This window comes from Mixophyes fleayi, chromosome 4, assembly GCF_038048845.1.
Source record: "Mixophyes fleayi isolate aMixFle1 chromosome 4, aMixFle1.hap1, whole genome shotgun sequence".
Lineage (NCBI taxonomy): Eukaryota > Metazoa > Chordata > Amphibia > Anura > Limnodynastidae > Mixophyes > Mixophyes fleayi.
Window position 1 is genome coordinate 313,573,346 of NC_134405.1, and position 21,249 is coordinate 313,594,594.

At 43.0% G+C, this 21,249-nt stretch overlaps 1 protein-coding gene across 2 annotated transcripts in view; it reads left to right on the forward strand.

Annotated features, from left to right (window-relative positions):
• Positions 1–3,078: 3,078 nt before the first annotated feature.
• The window catches only part of LOC142152927 (cationic amino acid transporter 2-like), a 35,001-nt gene continuing 16,830 nt past the window's right edge, over positions 3,079–21,249 (forward strand). The window contains exons 1-5 of one of the 2 annotated variants that reach the window (XM_075210078.1): positions 3,079–3,265; positions 5,366–5,393; positions 16,807–17,182; positions 19,294–19,449; positions 20,517–20,682. In XM_075210078.1, coding sequence (XP_075066179.1) covers positions 3,147–3,265; positions 5,366–5,393; positions 16,807–17,182; positions 19,294–19,449; positions 20,517–20,682 — 845 coding nt within the window. In that variant the 5' untranslated portion in view covers positions 3,079–3,146. The remainder of the gene's footprint in view (positions 3,266–5,365; positions 5,394–16,806; positions 17,183–19,293; positions 19,450–20,516; positions 20,683–21,249) is intronic. The other variant, XM_075210079.1, reaches the window with a different exon arrangement.

Genomic DNA, 21,249 nt, shown 5'->3' on the forward strand with positions numbered 1-21,249 from the left:
GAGGTTCATTGTGAGAGGTCAATGGAGGAACAAAGGGCAAGAAGTTTGATGGATGCTGGGTCTGTGGGGTTGTCAACGAGGATGTTAAAGTTACCTAGGATGATGGAGGGGAGGCCTGAGTAGAGGTAGTGGGGAAGCCAGGCAGCAAAATTATCAATAAATTGGGAAGTGGGACCAGGGGGGCAATAGATGGCTGAGGCACGGAGATGGGTGGGGTAGAAGAGATGGATAGAGTGGACTACAAAGGAGGAGAATAAAAGGGAAAACTCAGGAGAAATGATACGAAATTATAATTGGGGGATAGGAGGATTCCCACTTGTCGCCTGGGTGGCCATCAGTTATTTTAGAGTGAAAGAGAGGAGCCCTTTGGAGAGAGCAGTGGGGGAAGCAGTATCAGTCGAAGAAAGCCAGGTTTCTGTGATATCAAGAAGGTTAAGAGAGTTGGAGATGAATAGGTCATGGATAGAGGGCAGTTTGTTGCGGATGGATCTGGAATTCCAGAGAACACAGGAGAAAGGCAGAGACAGAATTGGAGAGATATGGATGACATTGGTGGGTTTGCTGGTGCGTGGGGGTGGGCAGGAACTGGGATGGAGATGAGGGCAGGAACTGGGATGGAGATGAGGGCAGGGTGTGAGGATGGGTATTAGACAGGAGTAAGGAGACATAGTAAAAGACTAAGGGAGTAGGGAGAGGAAGGATAGAAGAGGAGAGGATGGACTAGCAAATGAGTGAGCGAAGTGTGTAGGGGTATTCAGAAGGGGATCAGGGAGAGTTAAATTGTGTTATGTAAAAAAACAAGTACAGTAGAGTCCCAAAGTGTTGCTTATCCACATAGTCTTACATAATAATAAAATTTAGACTAAGGGGCATATTTCTTAATGGCTGCATTGCCCCTTTATATAATAAAGCCATTTATTAAAAAATCAGTGTATCGATAAGATCTGAAGTTCCCTCTACTGCGACGCTCTCCCCATAGGGCAGAACGGCTAATGCCTTCAGATGACGTTGGCCATTGGGGTCCAGCTCCGCAAAAAGCTGGGCTTCTCGAAGCTTGATAAATTGGCCCAGACTGCAGTCCCCATTGAGAATTATGGGGACTGCGGTTTAATGTCATGCTATAGATCTATGATATCTCTGAAAAAACTGTTTCTGCATGGTTTAAGGTTTAATAAATAGACCCCTAATAGTATATTTAAAAGAGTAAAATAGTTTTTACAGTAAAGTAGCATTTTACCTGTGGTGAAGTTAGCTGCATCTGCCACACGGTGTGTGTTTCAGGTATGTTCATGACTGCAGTAAATATACATTTACTATAGAGACAGGAGTTCTTTCTACAACCACTATGTGGGCGATGTCGCTGACTGAACTGCAGGTAAAATGCTCTTGTTTTCCGGTTAAAATGTTACCTAGGGTGTTTAAACCTGAGAGGATATACTGTAAATTTATACATTTACAATCAGTCAATATTAGTTACTATTTACAACTTACACATATAATAAAAAATACATACCCATGCTTGGTGGTGCCATCACTCACCATAAAAGCAAAATAGCTTGTGCAGGAGCTATTGACTGGACTGGGAGTCAGGCACACTGACAGGACAGACAGACTGGACTGACAAAACAGACTGACAGGACACACTACCAGGAATGGGAGACGGACATATAGACACATTGGGCCTGAGTCATTAAGGAAAGTAAGGCAAAAAAAATGGAGTAAATGTTCTCCGGGACAAACCATGTTACAAAACAAGGGGTGCAAATTTGTTTATTATTTTGCACATACGTTAAATACTGGCTGTTTTTTCATCTAGCACACAAATACTTGATAGCTTTATTTTTACACTGAAATGTAATGTTGATCTAGGACATGCCCTATCACAACTATAAATCTGCCCCCACATTTTAAATTTACCTCCCCCTCCAATGCACATGGTTTTGCCCGGGTGCAAAGTTACTCCTTTTTTATGTTTTGCTCTTCTTAATGACTCAGGCCCATTGACAGGACTCCTCCTCTTCCCTCTGCATTTCAGGCAGCTACATATTGCCCTCCTCCCTGAACTGTGTGCTTGGCGTAGAGGATACACTCGGCTCCGGATTGGTCTGTTCTGCTGCTGGCTGGTCCTCATATTCAGCATCCAGGTGGGGATCTGGCCAACAGGAAACCCCCAACTAAGGGCATCCCTGTTGAGTAGTACACAACCTTTAATATATATTAATGTCAAATATTGGCTTTACTTGATCTTTATTAGCCAATTTGCTTAAAGTGCTGTAATTTTAGTATTTCACTATTTTGGGTTTTAATGAGGGTCCCAGGATAACAGAGATGTCTCTGATAATGGATCACAGCCTAGTTTCATAGTGCAGAAAACTCTTTTTACTGTGTTTGGAAACTAATTAGTTTTGGTAGGTACTCCCCACTACATACTCGGACCCCCCCCACAAGACCTGCTGTTTTGGAGATGCTCTGTCATCTAGACATCACAATTTGCCCCTTGTCAAAGTCGCTCAGATCTTTACACTTGCCTATTTTCCCTGATTCCAGCATATCAACTTCAAGAGCGGACTGTTCAATTGCTGCCTAAAAAATATCTCACCCCTTGACAGGTGCCATAGTAACAAGATAATCAATGTCATTTAGTTCACTTGTCAGTGGTTTTAATGTTGTGGCTGATCGTTACATATTCTCTAACTCATCCCTTTTTTTCTCTTGTTGGAATTGCTCAGAGGCAGTAGTAACATCACATAACCGTGGGCTCGAGTAACAGGGAACTGATAAAGCTCTGAGGCTATAACATGACTAGTCCCTAAGGAACTTGGAGCACCCAGGCAAGAAAAAGCAAATATAATAAAATAAAATCATATTTTTTTTTCCAGCAAAAATGTGTAAGAATTGAATAAGTTGTGATAGAAATGTTTGCCAGGATGGGTTCTTTACAAATGTTATTCATGGCCTCTGCCCCTCCCAGGGAGCACATTAGCTCTCTGTTCCTTGTGCAGAGTTTGGAAAGTGGTGTGGGAAAATATCTTTTCTGGACTGATCTCCTTGTTGGAGCTGACCGTAGGGGCTTGTGGAGGGCACTGGTAGGTGGGGGATTCAGAGCTGAAAAGAAACACCAATTCTGAGAAAGTCCAGCTAACTTCATGTGCCTGGGGGGTCTCTGCTGTATCCTTAGCGTGCCTCGTTCTGGACCACTCCTCTCCTCCTTATACGATGACTGCCAATCTCCACAGACTAATGCTCACAAGACGCCGAAAGTACAGTAAGTCTTTTACCTTCTGCACCTCCTATATACATTGTAGCTCTATTTTCTGGCTATGTCCCTCTGACAACTTGTTGAAATTGTTCTGTTCTGTTTTGTTCAGCTCCGATCTATCAGTATTTAGTCTTCACTGGTTTGCTATGCATTCTACCATGGTCCATAAAGCATAGATTGAGCTGGGTCAGGGGCTTTTGATGAATTTATATCCTAATCTGTCCCCATAGAGGTCTATGGTGACATTGGAAGATAGGTCAAGACCTTAACATATTGATGAACTGGACAAAATGCTGCATTGTCATTGTAATAATAATAATAATAATAATAATAATAATAATAATCATCATCATCATTATCCACAATGAATATACACTAATATTTGTAATTCTGTAGACCAAGTCCATTGCCTAACACACCTTCTCCATTATCATTTTTTCGCTGCCTCTTGGTTACTGCTGCCCTAGGCATGTGCCTACTTGATGTATAGTGTAAATACATCCTGATTTATCAGCTATGCTATGTCTAACAATTTATGTTATCACATTTTGCGTTACCTTACATAAAATATTATTCATAAGTTGCTCAGTCCGCCATTCCACATTATGGGCCTGATTCAGACGCAGCTTGCATGTAACTTGCGTGTAAAAAAACAAGTATGGAATGTGCAGGTAGTTCCCACTCTATTCAAATCCAAGAAGATCTCAAGATTCCGTTTGAATTTGGGATAAGTACACTCTGGACAAACGTTACTTGCTGTATGTTAACGGACAGAACAGAGTGCAGCATACTCGCATGCATAGGTGCAATATAAAGTCCAAACAGAATGCATGAGGAATAAACTAACAACTTATAATACTATAATCATTAATAAAAATGTGTTTACAATTTTTTTTTTTTAAGAAATACATAAATCAGGATGTTCTTAATGATTACATACAACGCATTTTTCTATTCTCTCTTACTTGGTTCCCTCCTCCCCGCTTTCCTACACCGGGCTCACAGCTTGCTATCTCCACCTTTCTTGTAGTTATTAGTACAAAGGCGAAGCTGTGACAGTCATCACTATTAATCGGCACTTACATGTGCCCTTTAGCTGGTGCAAATGATACAGCTAAAAAAAAATCATTGTTTCGAAAAACGAAGGACTTGGATAGGCCTCATCTGCACTGGCATGATCCCCGTCACACCATTACTGTACATTGCCTATGTTTGTCCACCCCTTGCCTACCCTGTTCCGTCCTTCTAGTCATAAGTGTCATTTGCGTTCTGATATGAATCACACGGAATTGCGTTCATTGGCGTAAGGTCTTTTTCTGAACATCCCCAGAGCAATGTCACACAAGATACGACACGCAAAGATACTTATGTTGAACATTAATCATGTTATTTAATTGACAAGTAGAACACAGCTTTTTTCTATCTCAGTATACTTTGCTATAATTATTGATCATGCTCACATGTATACCTTGTATAGTACAGGACATGAAGTGGGACAGTAATCAGTTTTGTGGTAAATATAATTTCTGGTTAATTCACTTCAATAAGTCAGTTGTTGCCAATGGTTTAATTGCTGTTTCTTTAACTTTTCTTCTACCAAAGAAAATGTTCTGCCCCCTCATACACAGTAACAACAAAAGAGACCATGTCAACAATTTGCTGACCATTGCGGCTTATTGCTGGCGGAGGCGAGACCTGTGGAACATTCTTAAAGAAAGGAGATTATGAGATTTGAGAAATACAGTTCGTGGCAAAGTTTGAATAGCTCTTCAGTATTACGCTGGGCTGGCTTGTTACATTGATTTAACCCCTTGCTCCCGGCTGTCCTGTTTAAGGAAGGACCATCAGCTATCCAGATGTCATGACAGGAACGGGGTAACTAATCTAACGTCTACCTGTCATATTATGATAGAGTAAATGACTGTCTAACTTAACTATCCCATAATACTGGCTGCTGGTCCAGTACAGTAAGGGTTAAGGTATTACAAATTAGTAAGTCAGGTTTAAAAGGAGGGGGAAAGGATTTCAGAATTAATTTAGAAATACTTTCTTGATCAGGACGGATCAGTGCATACATTTATACAGCCATTTTATTGGAATTGCCAGGTTGCGAGGACAAGAGTTCAACTTTAAGGTAAGATAAAAATGTCACTGTTTCTCTGTCATCATTTCACCAAATATTGTGTCACCTATTCCTTTGCCATTGATGAAAAAAAGATATTGGTGATATAAAATAGGATAACATACTATATGTTTGTAGTTACATTTACTGCTTGCTGTGTCATACTGAGCCTTACGATTCGTTCCCACAGGTGACTTTTTAAATGTCCCTTCATTGCAACGGAATGCACACAGAATTAAGCAGTCCTAGGAGGATTAAGGATCCCTATGACAACTCATTCACTCGCACAATAAAATGTGCCTGTTAAATAAATTTATCTATGTTATGTTATGGTTTCAACTTAAAGTCAGTGCTCCCATCTCAACCACCTGGGTTCATTTCTTATTACTATACTACATTACTATTATTATTATTGTTATGCAAATTGCACATCTGCTACAAAAGCAGGTGATGGGGTTTCCCCAGGAACAGTGAGGGTGGCTTACTCACTGATCCACTAAATAATTGGATTGGATGCCTTTCTCTCAAGGAATGGTCTATACCACCATAATTAGTAATAAGCCGCATTAGTGTGACTACCATTAAAGGTGGTTACCCAAAGGCACTAAGTAAAACACATGCTAATGTGATTGTGTTTGACATGTGCGGTGGTGGAGGACAATGGAGGACACTACATGGATTCCTTTGCATTCAGATGTAGAGAACATGAGTGAATAGAGCTGGCAGTGTCCAAAAGATGCTACTGCCACCATACGTGACTACGAGCGGCGTGGGTATCAATATGTACCATCGCCATCACTGTTTACATGCTTTGTTGTTAACATGCTAGTAAAACACGATTTTTAACACCAGTGTGTAACTGGCCTTAGTATGTCTGTCCCCTAGGGTGGGACAGTAAGGGGTGTGTCACAATGTGAATGAGGGTGTGGTCACATCCTGGCTGGGGTGTGACCACACCCCCAGAGGGCTGACTAGCGATGTAAAGTGCTAGGCTGCCCATTAAATACCTCCATGCCCCCAACATTCCCACCTGCGGGACAAACACAGAGCCATAAATTCAGGACTGCCCCGCTGAAATCGGGTCAGTTGGACGGTATGGCTTAGTAGTCTGGAAATTACTATTATTATTTTTTCCTCTGTGAAATTACATCAACAGATTCCTTGCTGGGGTGTTCGTTTTGTCTTCCTCTGGATCAACACAGCTAGGGGCATATTCAATTGGCCGCATTACTGTTAAAAGTAGCGCAGCCTGCGCATTATTACCGTTATTACAGTAATAGTGCGTGTAATTACCGTTATTACGGTAGTTCTAACCCCCTTGAGTTCACAAAAGGATAAACTTGTGTGTTTTCCAACTCTACAGGCTGTGTAATTGCTGTATGCAAATGCTTCTTATATGTGCAACAAGCTTAATTAAACTTCTTGGCTCACTGTATTTACTGAATACTTCTCGTACAGTTCTCCACCAGGTTATAGGAATACAATTCTAAGTTGATCATGCCCAACGGTGCATTAACCCTCCTCTAAGTATCTAGCCAGTTACACAAGAATGTTTTTGTAGTACAGTGGATTTTGCATTTACTAATAAATATAATACTATATGTTCTAACTTTATGGGGTAAATTTATCAGGCTGCGGGTTTTAAAAAGTGGAGATGTTGCCTATAGCAACCAATCAGAATTTAGCTGTCATTTTGTAGAATGTACTAAATTAATGATAATTAGAATCTGATTGGTTGCTATAGGCACCAGCTCAAATTGTTCAAACAAAGGCATAAGGGGAGGGCTGGCAAATTTTAGCCCGGGGAGAAAGACTCGACTCAGCAGCCTATTTTTTAAAGGAAAAAATGCAGGCGTCCCAGTGACCCAGCCCCAGGTTGCCCACTATGGGACGGGCCCGGGGGGCAGATTCCCCCCTGCCCCCCAACCCAGCCTGCCCCTGAAAGGAACATTAGACTTCTCTTAGAGCGTTACATTATCATTGTATCACAATACTGAATCTACTGCAGCCTTATTTTCTCTACAAGTTGTAGGTTCCAAGAAAGTTGTTTTATGTTTCAATCAACCAGTGCCTTTTATTTAATATTCTAGTCCAGTGCTGCATATGAGAGTGTGAGAAGTAACAGAGCTGTTAATCACTGCTTGATGTGAGACACATCCCTTGGTTACCAATGGAAGACTGAATCTATTAGAACCAGAACCCAGCCAGTTGTTCCTATAACTGTCTAGCTTTGCAGCTGTTTTGTTAGTACAGTTAAGGTCATTAATGAATGTGCAAAACGCGCAGAGCATTTCTGCTTGCACAAATGTACCCAGCGCGTTTATAGCATACTTACCAACTTTTTACTCTTACCCTCCAGGAGATCCTGGAGGAGAGGTGAAGTATGAGGACCGAGGGGCGCGAGGTGTGTCGAATCGCATCATTTTTGGCCCTGCAGGTGGTGGAGCCAAAATGACGAGATTCACCACGAATGACATCACTAGGAAGTGGGTAGGATGCAGCAGAATGGCCTGGGAGTCTGGGAGACCTACTTGGACATACCGGGAGATTCCTGAGAGAAGGGACATTGGGACTGCCATTATTACATGTCACTGTCCTGCACCTAGAAATGTGCTTTGTCATAAGAACACACCTGAAAGGTGTCCCATTGAAAGTATACAATGACTCCTGATTTCTGGGACCTCCTGAGTCTTTGTAAAAGTAAAGTCCTTTTGCCTGGAGGAAAATGTTGTGCAGCCCCCTATTAAACAGGGATGCTCCCCCATGTGCCTTTTCCACCCCTATATCCAATTTAAATTTCTTCCACAAAATTTAATTTCCGTTTTGAAGCTATAGACTGTAAACTTGTGAGCAGGACACTATTATGTCTTTGTCTGTTTGGTACGACACAGTGTTGTTTATAACTGTATTTGTTTCCAACTGTAAAGCGCTATTGAGTGTACTGAAGCTATATAAAATAACTGTCAATATTACTAATAATGTAGGTGGAGGGTATGGTGGCACAGCAGTTAGCATTGCTGCATCACAGCCCTGCGGCCATGGGATCCATTCCAACCAGGAGGCTATATGAGTGGAATTTGTAGATTCTCCTTGTGTTCATATATCATTCCTGTGCTCCAGTTTCCTCTAACAGTCCAAGAGCATTGTGGTAGGATAAATGGCCTCTGACAAGTGTGTGTGTTCTTTTGGTTCAGAATTTAGACTGCGTAGTAAGATAGAGCGGGGGCCTCAGGAGGGTGGAGCAGCATAGTCAGACCCCCTCCAGTCCCCATGATAGCTGCAAGTGGCAGGAGTGCCGAATTAAAGCAGCTGGAGGCCCTGAGCTAGGAGACGTTGGGAGGCTCAGACTTAATAGCATGAGAAACAAAACCCTGTTCTCTTCTTTATCTACTCAATGAAGGTAGAACATTGCTGAAATGTTAGCATTGATAAAAAGATTATTTATAAATTTAGAACCTTTAATAAGTTTACAGAAGTATGGAATTAGTTAAGACGTTCACCCAGGACATTCATGGAGGAGTCATAGCTATGTTATAACATTACACTATATTCAAAGTCAGAAAAGTTTTTTTTTCAAGCTTTTTGGATGCAAACTAATCAATTATATTGTTAAAATCAGTAAGTCTCAGTTTATCATTTTTTTGTGCAGAGAATGCTTAGAAAACAACAGATTTTGGGACATTGTTGACCGTAGATCATTCTTTATCCTGTTTACTCTAGAAGATGATCTTTTGCCAGCACAGTTAGTAACCATTAAACACAGGAACAATCTGAAACTTGTTTCCACATTTGGAAAAGCTGTTCAAAATTTCTCCTAAAATATTATTTGATACATATCTTGGTGGCTGAAATGTTCATTTTCAGTGTGAGCTTGTTTGACGTACAAGTGGAAGTGCAAGAATCCATTGACTTTGGATACTCTTGCATCAACATCTCATCCATGAGAGGATAAATGAATTGCCCTAATATTGTCTCTTGGAGAAAGTTTGTCTAAGTCTTCAGATGGTGTCCCAACATTGTTTTGTTTTTATCACACTCTCTGTCTTCTTTTGACAGTTTTGTACTCTAAATCTGGTACAGAATTTTTTTTTGCTGTTCAATTTCGGCAAAATTAGTGTTTGATATGAACTACAACAGCGAGCTGTAAATATTTAGACATCTGCTCAATGAAATTTGTGAACTTTAGAGTGCCTTGCAAGCTTGGTCTAGCAAATGTGTCCAAAGGTGAAGAACGAAAATTAATTCAAATTCTTCTATTCTCTGCAGAAGATGTTCAGCCTGTCTAGTATCTCCTTTTTTAGGTTCATCACAGGAAATATGACTGTGGGCTTCAACAATGTTAGCAACATTTTTGTTATTAGCTTCAGTAGCTTTGGCGCCAGCCTCCCATCCTGTGCCTGATAAAAGTTTAGGAACTTTTAGCACTGCCCATCTTTATGTAGAAGCTGAGAAAAAACAATAAAGCTCATTTTTTTTGTGCCAACAAATTCACTGCATCCAGGCACTAGTGAACTACGGCTTGTCCAACTTGATTTACCGAATGTCAATTGAATTGACTGATATACTAAAATAACCTGCCTGTTTGATGTCGCTCAGTATTGCTTCTCGAACTTTAGCCATCAACTGGATAACTTCTTCACATTTGGTTTTAGAGAAGTAGGATGGTTGACCAGAGCCTTTACTTCCATACTGATTTATGTGAGCTCACAGGAAGGGATCAGATTTGGCAATTAATTCAAGCAATCTAAGATTATATCATTGTTTGGTGAACCCAATGTTTAATCTTTTCCCCTAAATGCCACCAGTAATCCTGCTCTGCTTTGATTGGCTCATCCAATTTTGATGTGCGTCACGCAAGGCCCGGGCTCATCCCCGGCCTTGCGTGCCGCACCTCTCCGCCTCGTGTGCCTCTTCTGGGTGCCTCTTCTGGGTCCTTCCTTCTGCCGGATCGACCTGCACCTGTGCTCCAGCTGCTCTTCTCATTGCTCCTCCCAGCGACGACCGTCCTTCTCTCCGCTCCAGTGCTCCCCGGACTGAGCTACACTGGCCTGCTCCCGCCGGTCTCCGTTGACTCCGTCCTCCTCGCTTCCGCTGCCTCTCCACTCTTCAAGTTACCCTCCGTTCTTCCTCCACCCATGCCCGGACTGTCTCCATCGCTCTCTCTGATGCCCACGGACCCTCCATCCTCGCCCGGGACTGTCTCCATTGCCATCTCTGATGTCCACTGATGCTGCCCCCCTCCTCCGATGTCTCCTGGCTCTCCACTAACTCTCACCCATGCACTCCAGGTACCGTCCATGGTCTGCTCTTTTGTTTCCATGGACTATACTACTGGCTTTTTCCCTGACTGTTCCCTGGGATCTTGGAATCATCCCCTGGCCTGGCTTGGCACTCCGGCTGGCTCCTAGCCACGCTTAGGCAACCTTTGCTCACTGCCATTTATTGCCTGTTTTTATTGCCTCCACTTTTATTTTCCTGTTTTATTGCCTGTTTTCCTGTTTTATTTTCCTGTTTTATTGCCTGTTTTCTGTTTTATTTCCCTGTTTTATTGCCTGTTTTTATTGTCTCCACTTTTATTTTCCTGTTACCTTCTGCTAGCTAATGCTTTTCATTGTCTCCATTACTCACTGTTTTGTCTCCATTATCCATTATCCACTTGTCTCCATTATCCACTGTAATTCACTTTTGTCTCCATTATCCACTGTAATTCACTCCATTATTTTGTCTCCATTATTCACTGCTACTCACTCCATTGTTCACTGTTTTTCCTTATGCCCTCCTGCCTGGTTTTCTTTGCCACACTTTTTCTCCCTTCCACTTTTAAGCCTCATTACTGACTGTTTTTGTCTCCATTATCCACTGTAATTCACTACATTATTTTGTCTCCATTATTCTCTGTTATTCACTCCACTGTTCACTGTTTCACTCCCTTGCTCCTCTCTGCCCTCTCCCTTCCGCGTCTCTCTCTCCTCTCACTATGCCCCCCTGTCCACGCGCCATTCCCATCCTCTCCCGGGGCTCCACCTCACCCTCTTGTCCCTGCTCTCCCCAGCACTCTGCCCACCTTGCCAACCTCATCCCTATCTCTCCTCTTCCTTCCTTCCCCTTCTCCTGTGCCCTGTGGAATGCCAGATCCGTCCGCAACAAACTCACCGCCATCCATGATCTCTTCTTGTCCAACTATTTTAACCTTCTTGCCATTACAGAAACCTGGCTCTCCGACTCTGACACTGCCTCCCTCGCCGCCCTCTCCTATGGTGGCCTCTCCTTCACCCACTCTGCCAGATACGGAGCCCGTCCAGGCGGTGGTGTGGGCTTCCTCCTCTCCCCCGCCTGTACTTTTCGTGTCATCCCCCCTGAACCCTCCCTTTCCTTCTCCTCTTTTGATGCCCACTCTATCCGTCTCTTCTACCCCATCCACCTCCATGTCACTGTCATCTACCGCCCCCCTGGTCCCACCTCTCTCTTCATCGACAACTTCGCCGCCTGGCTTCCTCACCACCTCTCCTCTGACCTCCCCTCCATCATCCTCGGCGACTTTAACTTCCCCTTTGACAACCCCACTGACCCTGCGTCCATTAAACTGCTCACCCTCTCCTCTTCCCTTGGCCTCACACAATGGACCTCCTCCTCTACCCACTGCCTTGGTCACTCACTCGACCTAGTCTTCTCCTACCTCTGTAATCTCACTGACTTCTCCATCTCTCCCTTTCCTCTATCCGACCACCACCTTCTCACTTTCTCTCTCTCCTCCTCTCCTGCTCCCCTCCCCATGCCCACTCCTACTCACTCCAGGCGCAACCTTGACGCCCTCGATCCTGCTACTCTGTCCTCTACTCTTGACACTCTCCTTTCTCCCCTTTCCTCCCAGGCCTGCCCCAACCTGGCGGTCTCCTTCTACAACCACACCCTCACCTCTGCTCTTGATGCCATCGCCCCGACCCACTCTGTCAAACCCCGTTGCTACAAACCCCAACCTTGGTACTCCAAATTCACCCGTTTCCTCCAAAAATGCTCCCGTACGGCTGAACGACATTGGAGAAAATCCCGCTTCCTGGCTGATTTTCTCCACTTCAAGTTCATCCTCTCTTCCTATAGCTCCGCTCTCTCTCTCTCGCCAAACAATCTTTCTTTAAATCCCTTATCTCCTCCCAGTCCACCCTTCCCCGCCGCCTCTTCGCCACCTTTAACACCCTCCTGTCCCCCCCGCCCCTCCTCTCCCCTCCTCCCTGACCACCACTGACTTTGCCTCCTTCTTTTCCTCTAAAATCGAGGCCATCCGACTCAAAATCTCCTCCTCCCCTCCGCCGCCCGCCCCTCCCACCCTCCATCCCTCTCCCTCTAGCCACCACTCCCTCTTCTCCTTCCGCCCCACTACGGGAGAAGAAGTCCACTCTCTCACTTCATCCTCTCCTCCGTCTTCCTGTCCCCTGGACCCCATCCCCTCCCACCTCCTTCGCTCCCTTTCCCCCGCCACCTGCTCCCACCTCGCCCACCTCTTCAACCTCTCCCTCTCCACCGGCATCTTCCCCTCCTCCTTCAAACACGCTCTTGTATCCCCCATTTTTAAGAAACCTAATCTCGACCCCACCTCTCTCTCCAACTATCGCCGCATCTCTCTTCTCCCCTTTGCCTCCAAAATACTTGAGAGGCTCATCTGCAGCCGCCTCTCCACCTACCTCTCTGATCACTCCCTCCTCGATCCTCTCCAATCTGGCTTCCGCCCCCTCCACTCCACTGAAACTGCTCTGGCCATAGTCACCAACGATCTCCTCTCTGCTAAAGCTAGGGGCCACTTCTCCCTACTCATTCTCTTGGATCTCTCAGCGGCCTTCCACACCGTTGACCACCTGCTCTTGCTCCACACCCTCCAATCCTTTGGCCTCTCTGGCTCCACCCTGTCCTGGTTCACCTCTTACCTTGCTGACCGTACCTTCTCCGTCTCCACCTCTGGATCTATCTCCCCCCCTCCTCCCTTCCAGTAGGGGTCCCCCAAGGCTCTGTTTTCGGACCCCTACTGTTCTCTCTTTACACCTCTTCCCTGGGTGAACTCATCAGCTCCTTTGGTCTCAAGTACCACCTTTATGCGGATGACACCCAACTCTACCTTTCCTCTCCCGATCTCTCTCCCTCCCTCCTCTCCAGGATGTCCACCTGCCTCTCCGCCATCTCCTCCTGGATGTCCTCTAGATTCCTCAAACTTAATCTCGCTAAAACCGAACTTATTGTTTTTCCCCCCGCTCACTCCCCCTCCCCTTCCGACCTTTCTATCACCGTTCTCAACTCCTCTATTTCCCCTGTTTCTCAACTTCGCTGCCTCGGCGTCACCCTGGACTCCTCTCTCTCCTTTGCCCCTCATATCCTCTCTCTTGCTAAATCCTGCCGCTTCCAGCTGCACAACAGCGCACGCATCCGGCCCTTCCTCTCCCAAGATGCCACTAAAGCTCTTGTCCACTCTCTTATTATCTCCCGCTTGGACTACTGTAACCTCCTCCTTACTGGCCTCCCCCGCTCTCATCTCGCTCCCCTTCGCTCCGTACTCAATGCTGCCGCTTGGCTCATTTTCCTTTCTCACCGCTCCTCTTCTGTCTCCCCCTCTACCAATCCCTCCACTGGCTCCCCATCCCCTACAGAATCGTGTTCAAGCTCCTCACTCTTACTTTCAAGGCCCTCTCCAACTCCACTGCTCCCTACATCTCCAACCTTATCTCCATTCACGCTCCATCCCGCCCTCTGTGTTCGGCTAACGACCGCCGCCTCTCTTCCCTCCTGGTTACCTCCTCCCATGCTTGCATCCAAGACTTCTCCCGCGGTGCCCCCTCCACTGGAACCAGCTCCCCTGCTCCATCAGAACTTCCCCCAACTTGTCCAGCTTCAAACGGGCCTTAAAAACCCACCTCTTCCTTAAAGCCCTCCAGTCCCCCACCTAATTGACCTCCTCTCAGTCTCCCCCTACCCCCCTCCCACTCCTGCCCTCCCTCCTGTCCCCCTCTTACCTCCCTCCTTTTCATTACCTCCCTCCTTTTCACTCTCTTCTCCCCCCCTCTCCGTCTCTGCCTCTGTTCTCCCCATTCCCTCCTCCTACCACTGCATCTCTGTCCATCCTACCCTCCCCTTAGATTGTACGCTCCTTCGAGCAGGGCCTCCTCTCCTTCTGTTCTCCACCAACTTAACTCTGCTCTCCAGCTCCTTGTCTCTTCTGTGAGGTCCTCCTGCCCTTCTACCCCTCTCTCTACCCCGCTGGGGGCTCTCACCTCTCATCTACCTGTACATTGAGCTTCTGAGTTACTGTGCTTTTTGTTAACTGTACCGTGCTGTCTCACCCTGTATCGTGTTTCTGTCTGTCCCTGTACGGCGCTACAGACACCTAGTGGCGCCCTATAAATAAAAATTAATAATAATAATAATAATGTGAGTGTTTGACCACACTTTCTTGTTATGTATGTTAGCATAGAGTTTATATAATTTTTTAGAGTCTCCGTGGGTTTGATAAGTGATGCCAATCCTCAAATCCATTAGAAGCTAAAGCTGTAGTTGAGGTAGTTTGGTTAGAGAAAAGTTTGCACACAAAACAGTAGACTTTTCTTTTTGTGGGAGAATATACTAGCCATTCTCGAGGGTAAGTTCTCCAATTACTTTGGTGGAATGGAATAAATGATTTGAGCAGAACCGGGCTTGGATTTGGTATGTTCTATTCAAATTGGTTAACATTCCATCCCAGTGCCGACATTCCGTTGGGCCTTTGTCAATCCAGAATGATGTTGCCTCATTATTCAATGTGATCCATAAACCTACGTCATTATGGTCTCTGAACTCACTAGTAGCATGAACTGTTGGTATCTTGTATCTGCAATGCTAAGGCATTTAATGAGATCATATGCTTTGTTTTCCAAGTCTTTAAGACGGTAATGAGCTTGAACTGCTTTTTTTGGTGTAGCTATCTTGTGGCATGTTCCTTTAGCGCCTTGTGTTAATTCTTTGGCTGTAGGCCCTGTCACCTCATTGTCATACTGCTTAATCATTATTATTTGCACAAAAAGTTACATTTATATATTATTGTGATTCACAATGATATAAAAGAACCCTCACTTGTTCTACTAGATAGTGAAATCAAGGATTCAAGTGTGAGTGCGTTCGACACTCTCATCAATGTGTTCCTGAATTTTGTGCTTACGCATAATATTACCCTAGGTACTCCCCTGATTGTTACAAATAAAATAAGATGAATAGTAAGTTTTAAAAAAAAAAAATTGGCAGATGGCCGAGGATCCCCTAGATTATGAGCCCCTAGGCTGCAGCCCGCTCAGCCCATATGTAAATCCGGCACTGAGTGACAGCAGCCCCACCACTGCTGTTAAGCACTTTATAATACGTAGGCACACTATATATAAATGATAAGAATAATGTTAGATGCAGTAATGCACCTAGCCTGCACTCATCAAGAATTTGTCCAGCTCCTCCTATCAGAAAATGTAAAATCTTGCAGCCCCCAAAAATACATGCATTTCCCATTGAAACTGAGCAAAATAGTTTCATGGCATGACATCATACCCACTGCACTTTTTCACAATTGTAAATGAACCTTAGGGGTATATTGACTAAACTGTGGGTTTGAAAAAGTGGAGATGTTGACTATAGCTACGAATCAGATTTTAGGACCTGATTCATTAAGGTCAGTATTTAACTTATGTGCAAAACAGAATACTAATTTGCACCTCTTGCATTGTAACATGGTTTTGTCCAGGAGAGTTAAATGAGAAGTTTCTTAAGTTAAGATCCTTAATGAATCAGGCCCCTAGTTATCATTTATTTAGTACATTCTACAAAATGACAGCTAGAATCTGATTGGTTGCTATAGGCAACATCTCCACTGTTTCAAACGAGCAGTTTAGTAAATATACCCCTTAGTGTAGTTAAGCAGCTAACATCATTTTGATCCAAAATCTTACACCAGCTTCTACAACTAACAGACTAACACAGTGATGGGCAAACTTTTTCAGGAGCGGGCCAAATAAAAAAGAAAAACTTTAGGCAGGTCAATATAATTTATTAAAAAACTCAAATATCGAAATATATAATACAATTATTTTAAAAACGAATGTGGTGAATGAAGCTGTGACTGCATTTCTATAAGTTCCTCGTATCTATTTTTTTTATTTAAATATAAAAACAAATAATTATATTTTAATAATTTTATGCATATTTTAATGAAATTTTTTAAAATATTTTGCGGGCCGAATAGAACCTCAAAGTGGGCCGGATCTGTTTGCCCATGACTGGACTAACACAAATGATAGTTGCTGGTTTGATGTGGTTCAATGTAGATTTTTGCACTTATTTGCAATGTCTGTAATTTAACCCTAATGGGTACACTTTGTTCCTAGAATACTCACTTACAATGTACCATATTTGCTATTACTTGCAGATGCCGTCCTATCATGTTCTACACAGCTTCTACCACAGTCTGACCAGAACAAAGAAAGTGACGTTAGAGGGGACGGAGGGATCTGGTCTTTGCCGCTGTTTGTCGTTACTGGACCTGGTGGCGCTGGGCGTAGGAAGCACACTGGGGGCTGGAGTGTACGTCCTAGCAGGAGAGGTGGCCAAGGTGGTGTCTGGTCCAAGCATCATCTTATCCTTCCTGATAGCCGCTCTGGCATCTATGCTTGCTGGACTGTGTTATGCTGAGTTTGGAGCTCGGGTACCACTAACGGGATCCGCCTACCTGTACAGCTATGTAACTGTTGGGGAGTTCTGGGCCTTCGTCACTGGATGGAACCTGATGCTTTCCTACATAATAGGCAAGGACTAAATTGTCACCAAGAACGTTCCACACAGATGAAACAAAACACAAGTGCATACATCCCTTTCCTTCCACTTGTGTTGTACTGATTTCTTTTTGTATCTCTTTTTTCTATTATGCATTATTAGATATACACCATTTCAACATTTAAAGCATGCCTTCCAACACTTGAATAACAAGAGTCGGGACACAATGAGCCTTTCAAACGCCTTAAAGTTCTGTTCAACCTAATCCACAATCCCCACTCAACCATGTCCGCATTTAAACTAAACCAGCGCCCCATCCAGATAGTCAGTCCACTTTTAAGTCTGGAAAGCATGATTGTCCCAACAAAAGCAGGACTATAGTGATACCACAAAGTGTACCTGTGGCCGACATATAGAGGAGAGGCAAATACAACTTATAAATTCACTATAAACTATGCGCAATGTCAGTGAATAATAGTTTGCATTCTGATTACTATCGCTGCACTTTAAAGCTGTCATTTTTTACTTAAAAGGAAGTAACTGGTACGACAGATCGATGACCAATGCTCTAAAAAAAAATAATTCTGACGACCAATTTTCTGTGCATTTGTTTCTTTTTTACACTTTCTACTTTGTCCTTTGTTTTACTTACTTGTTTATCCTTCTCTTCGCTGCTTCTTTTGCTCGTTCCCTTTCTTTTGTTTTTCCACTTTTAATTTGACTCATCTTTCTGTTTTTTTTAAATCTTTCTCTCTCTCTCTCTCTCTCTCTTTTATCCAACACTGCCATTCCGTGTGTTTCACTTGTGTTTGAGAATCTATGGTACTTATTTTTTTCTATACATATCTGTGTGTAAGTAATGTGGGGCTAGGCAGGGAATGGAATTCTTTAGTTATTCATTAATTAGAATGTTTAAATGGCTTGAATAGCTTATGGCCAATTAGAGTATTTTAGAAATGTCTTTCAATATAAGTGAAAGAAAAGCTAATGTACAATTAATACATATGTGTATACATATCTTACAGCAAAATAATAAATATTTGAAATATTTTTAATATTTATTTGAATATTTGAATGTTTTCATTATTTAATAGTCAGATTTATACCTGATATAACTGACACTCAGGGGCATATTCAATAAGCCACCGGGATCGCGGCTACGCGTGGCCGCCTCCTTCCCGATACCGATACACCGCAGATTTCCCTTCGCACCCGACAGGGTGTGGCGGTAATTGCACTTTATGTGCGCGGTCGTACATTGCCGCGGTCCCGGAAGCTATCTGAATATGCCCCTTAGAATTCTAAAGACAGACATGTATAATTGACATTTATATTTTTATTAATGTATTTTAATTTTCAAATTATATTAGTGATTATTTTTTCAATTGCAAGGGAGAGTGTAGAAGGCCTCTATATAAAACACAATCCATACAGCCAACTTATTTTCATAAAAACCCCTCTTTAAGCTTTTTCTTTTATATTACCAACCCCGTTTACAGTAATTCAAAATTGTGACTGTTATATGAGATAGTCAATGAGCAATTGCCTGCCCTAGATCCCATATAAAAAAGTGAATGTTTTTAGTTCAGAAGAAGGAACATAACTTTATAGTCTTCAATATATAATAAAAGCAATGATGTAATGAGCAGAGGGGTACAGGATACACATTTCCTTCAGTTCCCTGGTGTTGCAATGCCAACATCTTGTCTGCTTAGAAAAAAAAATTATTTAATCTTGCCGAGTTCATTCAGTATACATGGTTCAGGCAAGCTGTGTCTCTTTGGATGTTGTGGAGCTAGCATATTGGGACTAGGGGGTATATTTACTAAACTGCGGGTTTGAGAAAGTGGAGATGTTGCCTATAGCAACCAATCAGATTCTAGCTCTCATTTTGTAGAATGTACTAAATAAATGACAACTAGAATCTGATTGGTTTCTAAAGGCAATATCTCCACTTTTTCAAACCCACAGTTTAGTAAATCTAGCTATAGATGTTCAACAACAGACGGAAAAACCACAGGATGCCTACCTCTGGAGAATATAATTTCAGGGGGAGGAGCTTGTTTTAAGGGTGCTTGCACCAAGACACACATGTAGAAACCATTATTGCAATAATGCCTAGAAATTGCATCTTGTCTTGTAGGCACTTCCAGTGTTGCCCGGGCATGGAGCGCTACTTTTGATGAACTGGTGGGAAAGGAAATTGGAAATTTTTTCAGAAGGACAATGCCTATGGACATACCAGGACTTTCAGAATATCCTGACATATTTGCAGTGTGTCTCATACTCCTCCTTGCAGGTATATTCTGTGCAATTCTAAAATTCGAAGAAGGTTTTTGGTGACAACTGAATTGGAGGAATTGGAGGGGGGGATTAGCAGTTATTTAGATCAAAATAGATATGCTAACCCAAAATATCCCAAATCATCTTAGTTTCTACTTAAACAACATAACTTAAAGTGTCCACACATGTTGCGATTAGACCTAATTGGCTGCATGTGTGAGCTCAGACTGACCCCGGACCTGTTCAGCATCGGAGTTTGATTGGAGCTGACACAAAATATGGTAAAATGATGACCACAATGTCATTGTGTATGTGGTCATCATCTGACCAAACTAGTAGTGCCCTATCTCATTGGATGGATCGTTCCACAGTTGTGTAGCCAAATTGGATCTGCATCGGGCTGAATTTGGGTTGAGCGGATATTTCAGACTATAGGTGCTCATGTATGGTAACCTATTCTATTGGACGCTAGTTTGGCAAATAGATCCACAGGTCACTGTAATTTTCCAACTCCTTATCAATTATTTTAATAACAGCTACATGTGTCTATCATTATCTACAATTGTCCGCCTACTTTATTGTAGTGGCCAAGACATACAGGAAAATTGGGGTCTCCAGCAAGTTGTTAGTGTATTTAAGCATGATTATTCACTAGTGGCTTGTCTTAGCTTACTTCATTTATATTCCTTGCCAGGTTTTTTCACCTCCTTGCAGCAGGTTATCTTTTTAAAAGGGAGATGCTTCTTTAAATAAGACAGCAGTATGTGAGTGACATGCTTCCAGTCTTGCACTGTATGGATTGTTGGATTCATACATAGGAGCAGGGCCAATGTTTACACAGCAGCTTAACTGACTGAAAATTCTTCACCTGTATTAGATCTCTATAGTGCACTCTCATATAGATGTAGTATGTGGCTTCAAGTGTCTGGAATGAAGTGGGATGATAATATTTGTTAACAGAGCTGCATGTTGTGATTTAGTGGTCTTTTGTTTTAACACAAACAATGTAGGATAAATTACAGATGTCCATGCAATGCAAATTGTGTCTGTCATAAATTTGGCTTGTCACGTTTTACTTCCCAGGTCTTCTTTCCTTTGGTGTAAAAGAATCAACCACAGTGAACAAAGTCTTCACCACCATCAACATAATAGTCCTGGCGTTTGTTATAGTCAGTGGGTGTGTCAAGGGTGACCTGAGGAACTGGGAGATCACAGAGGAAGAGCTAGGTGACGCGATTCAGCGCATGAGGTATGTTTTGTGTTCCTCGTCTGCATGTGTACAAAATACAAGCTTCTCCATGTTTGTGACATCACACCAACTGGTGGAACCACATGAGGTAGGTAGTGTCCCTTGTGTCTCTCACCTATTCTTACTAAACGTGGGACAAGACCGCAGGATGAAGCAGGCAGAGCTCAAGAGCTTAAAAGTCAATAGCAAAGTGCCAGTGGGTTGAAATAGAAAATTGTAAGAGAATTTCAAATCAGAGACAGCAAACATAGTTGTATTTTCATATGCAGTAAATAATACATATATCCTTTTGCCCACCAAATACATTCCCATATCCACAATATACAGAGTAATTCCAACCTAACAGTCTGATGCCTAACCATGTTCCATGCCCATTGCAGTTCTATACCCACCCAACACTAGCACAACAGCCTTGTGTCCACTATAAATAATCTAATTAACTCCTATATACAGATTTTTGTCAGAATAACATCCACAGTCTTATATCCAACATATGCAACCCTGTGTCAGCATAGCAAACCATTGCCCATGCTGAGTACTACTCTGGAGTCTATCTAGATCTGCTGC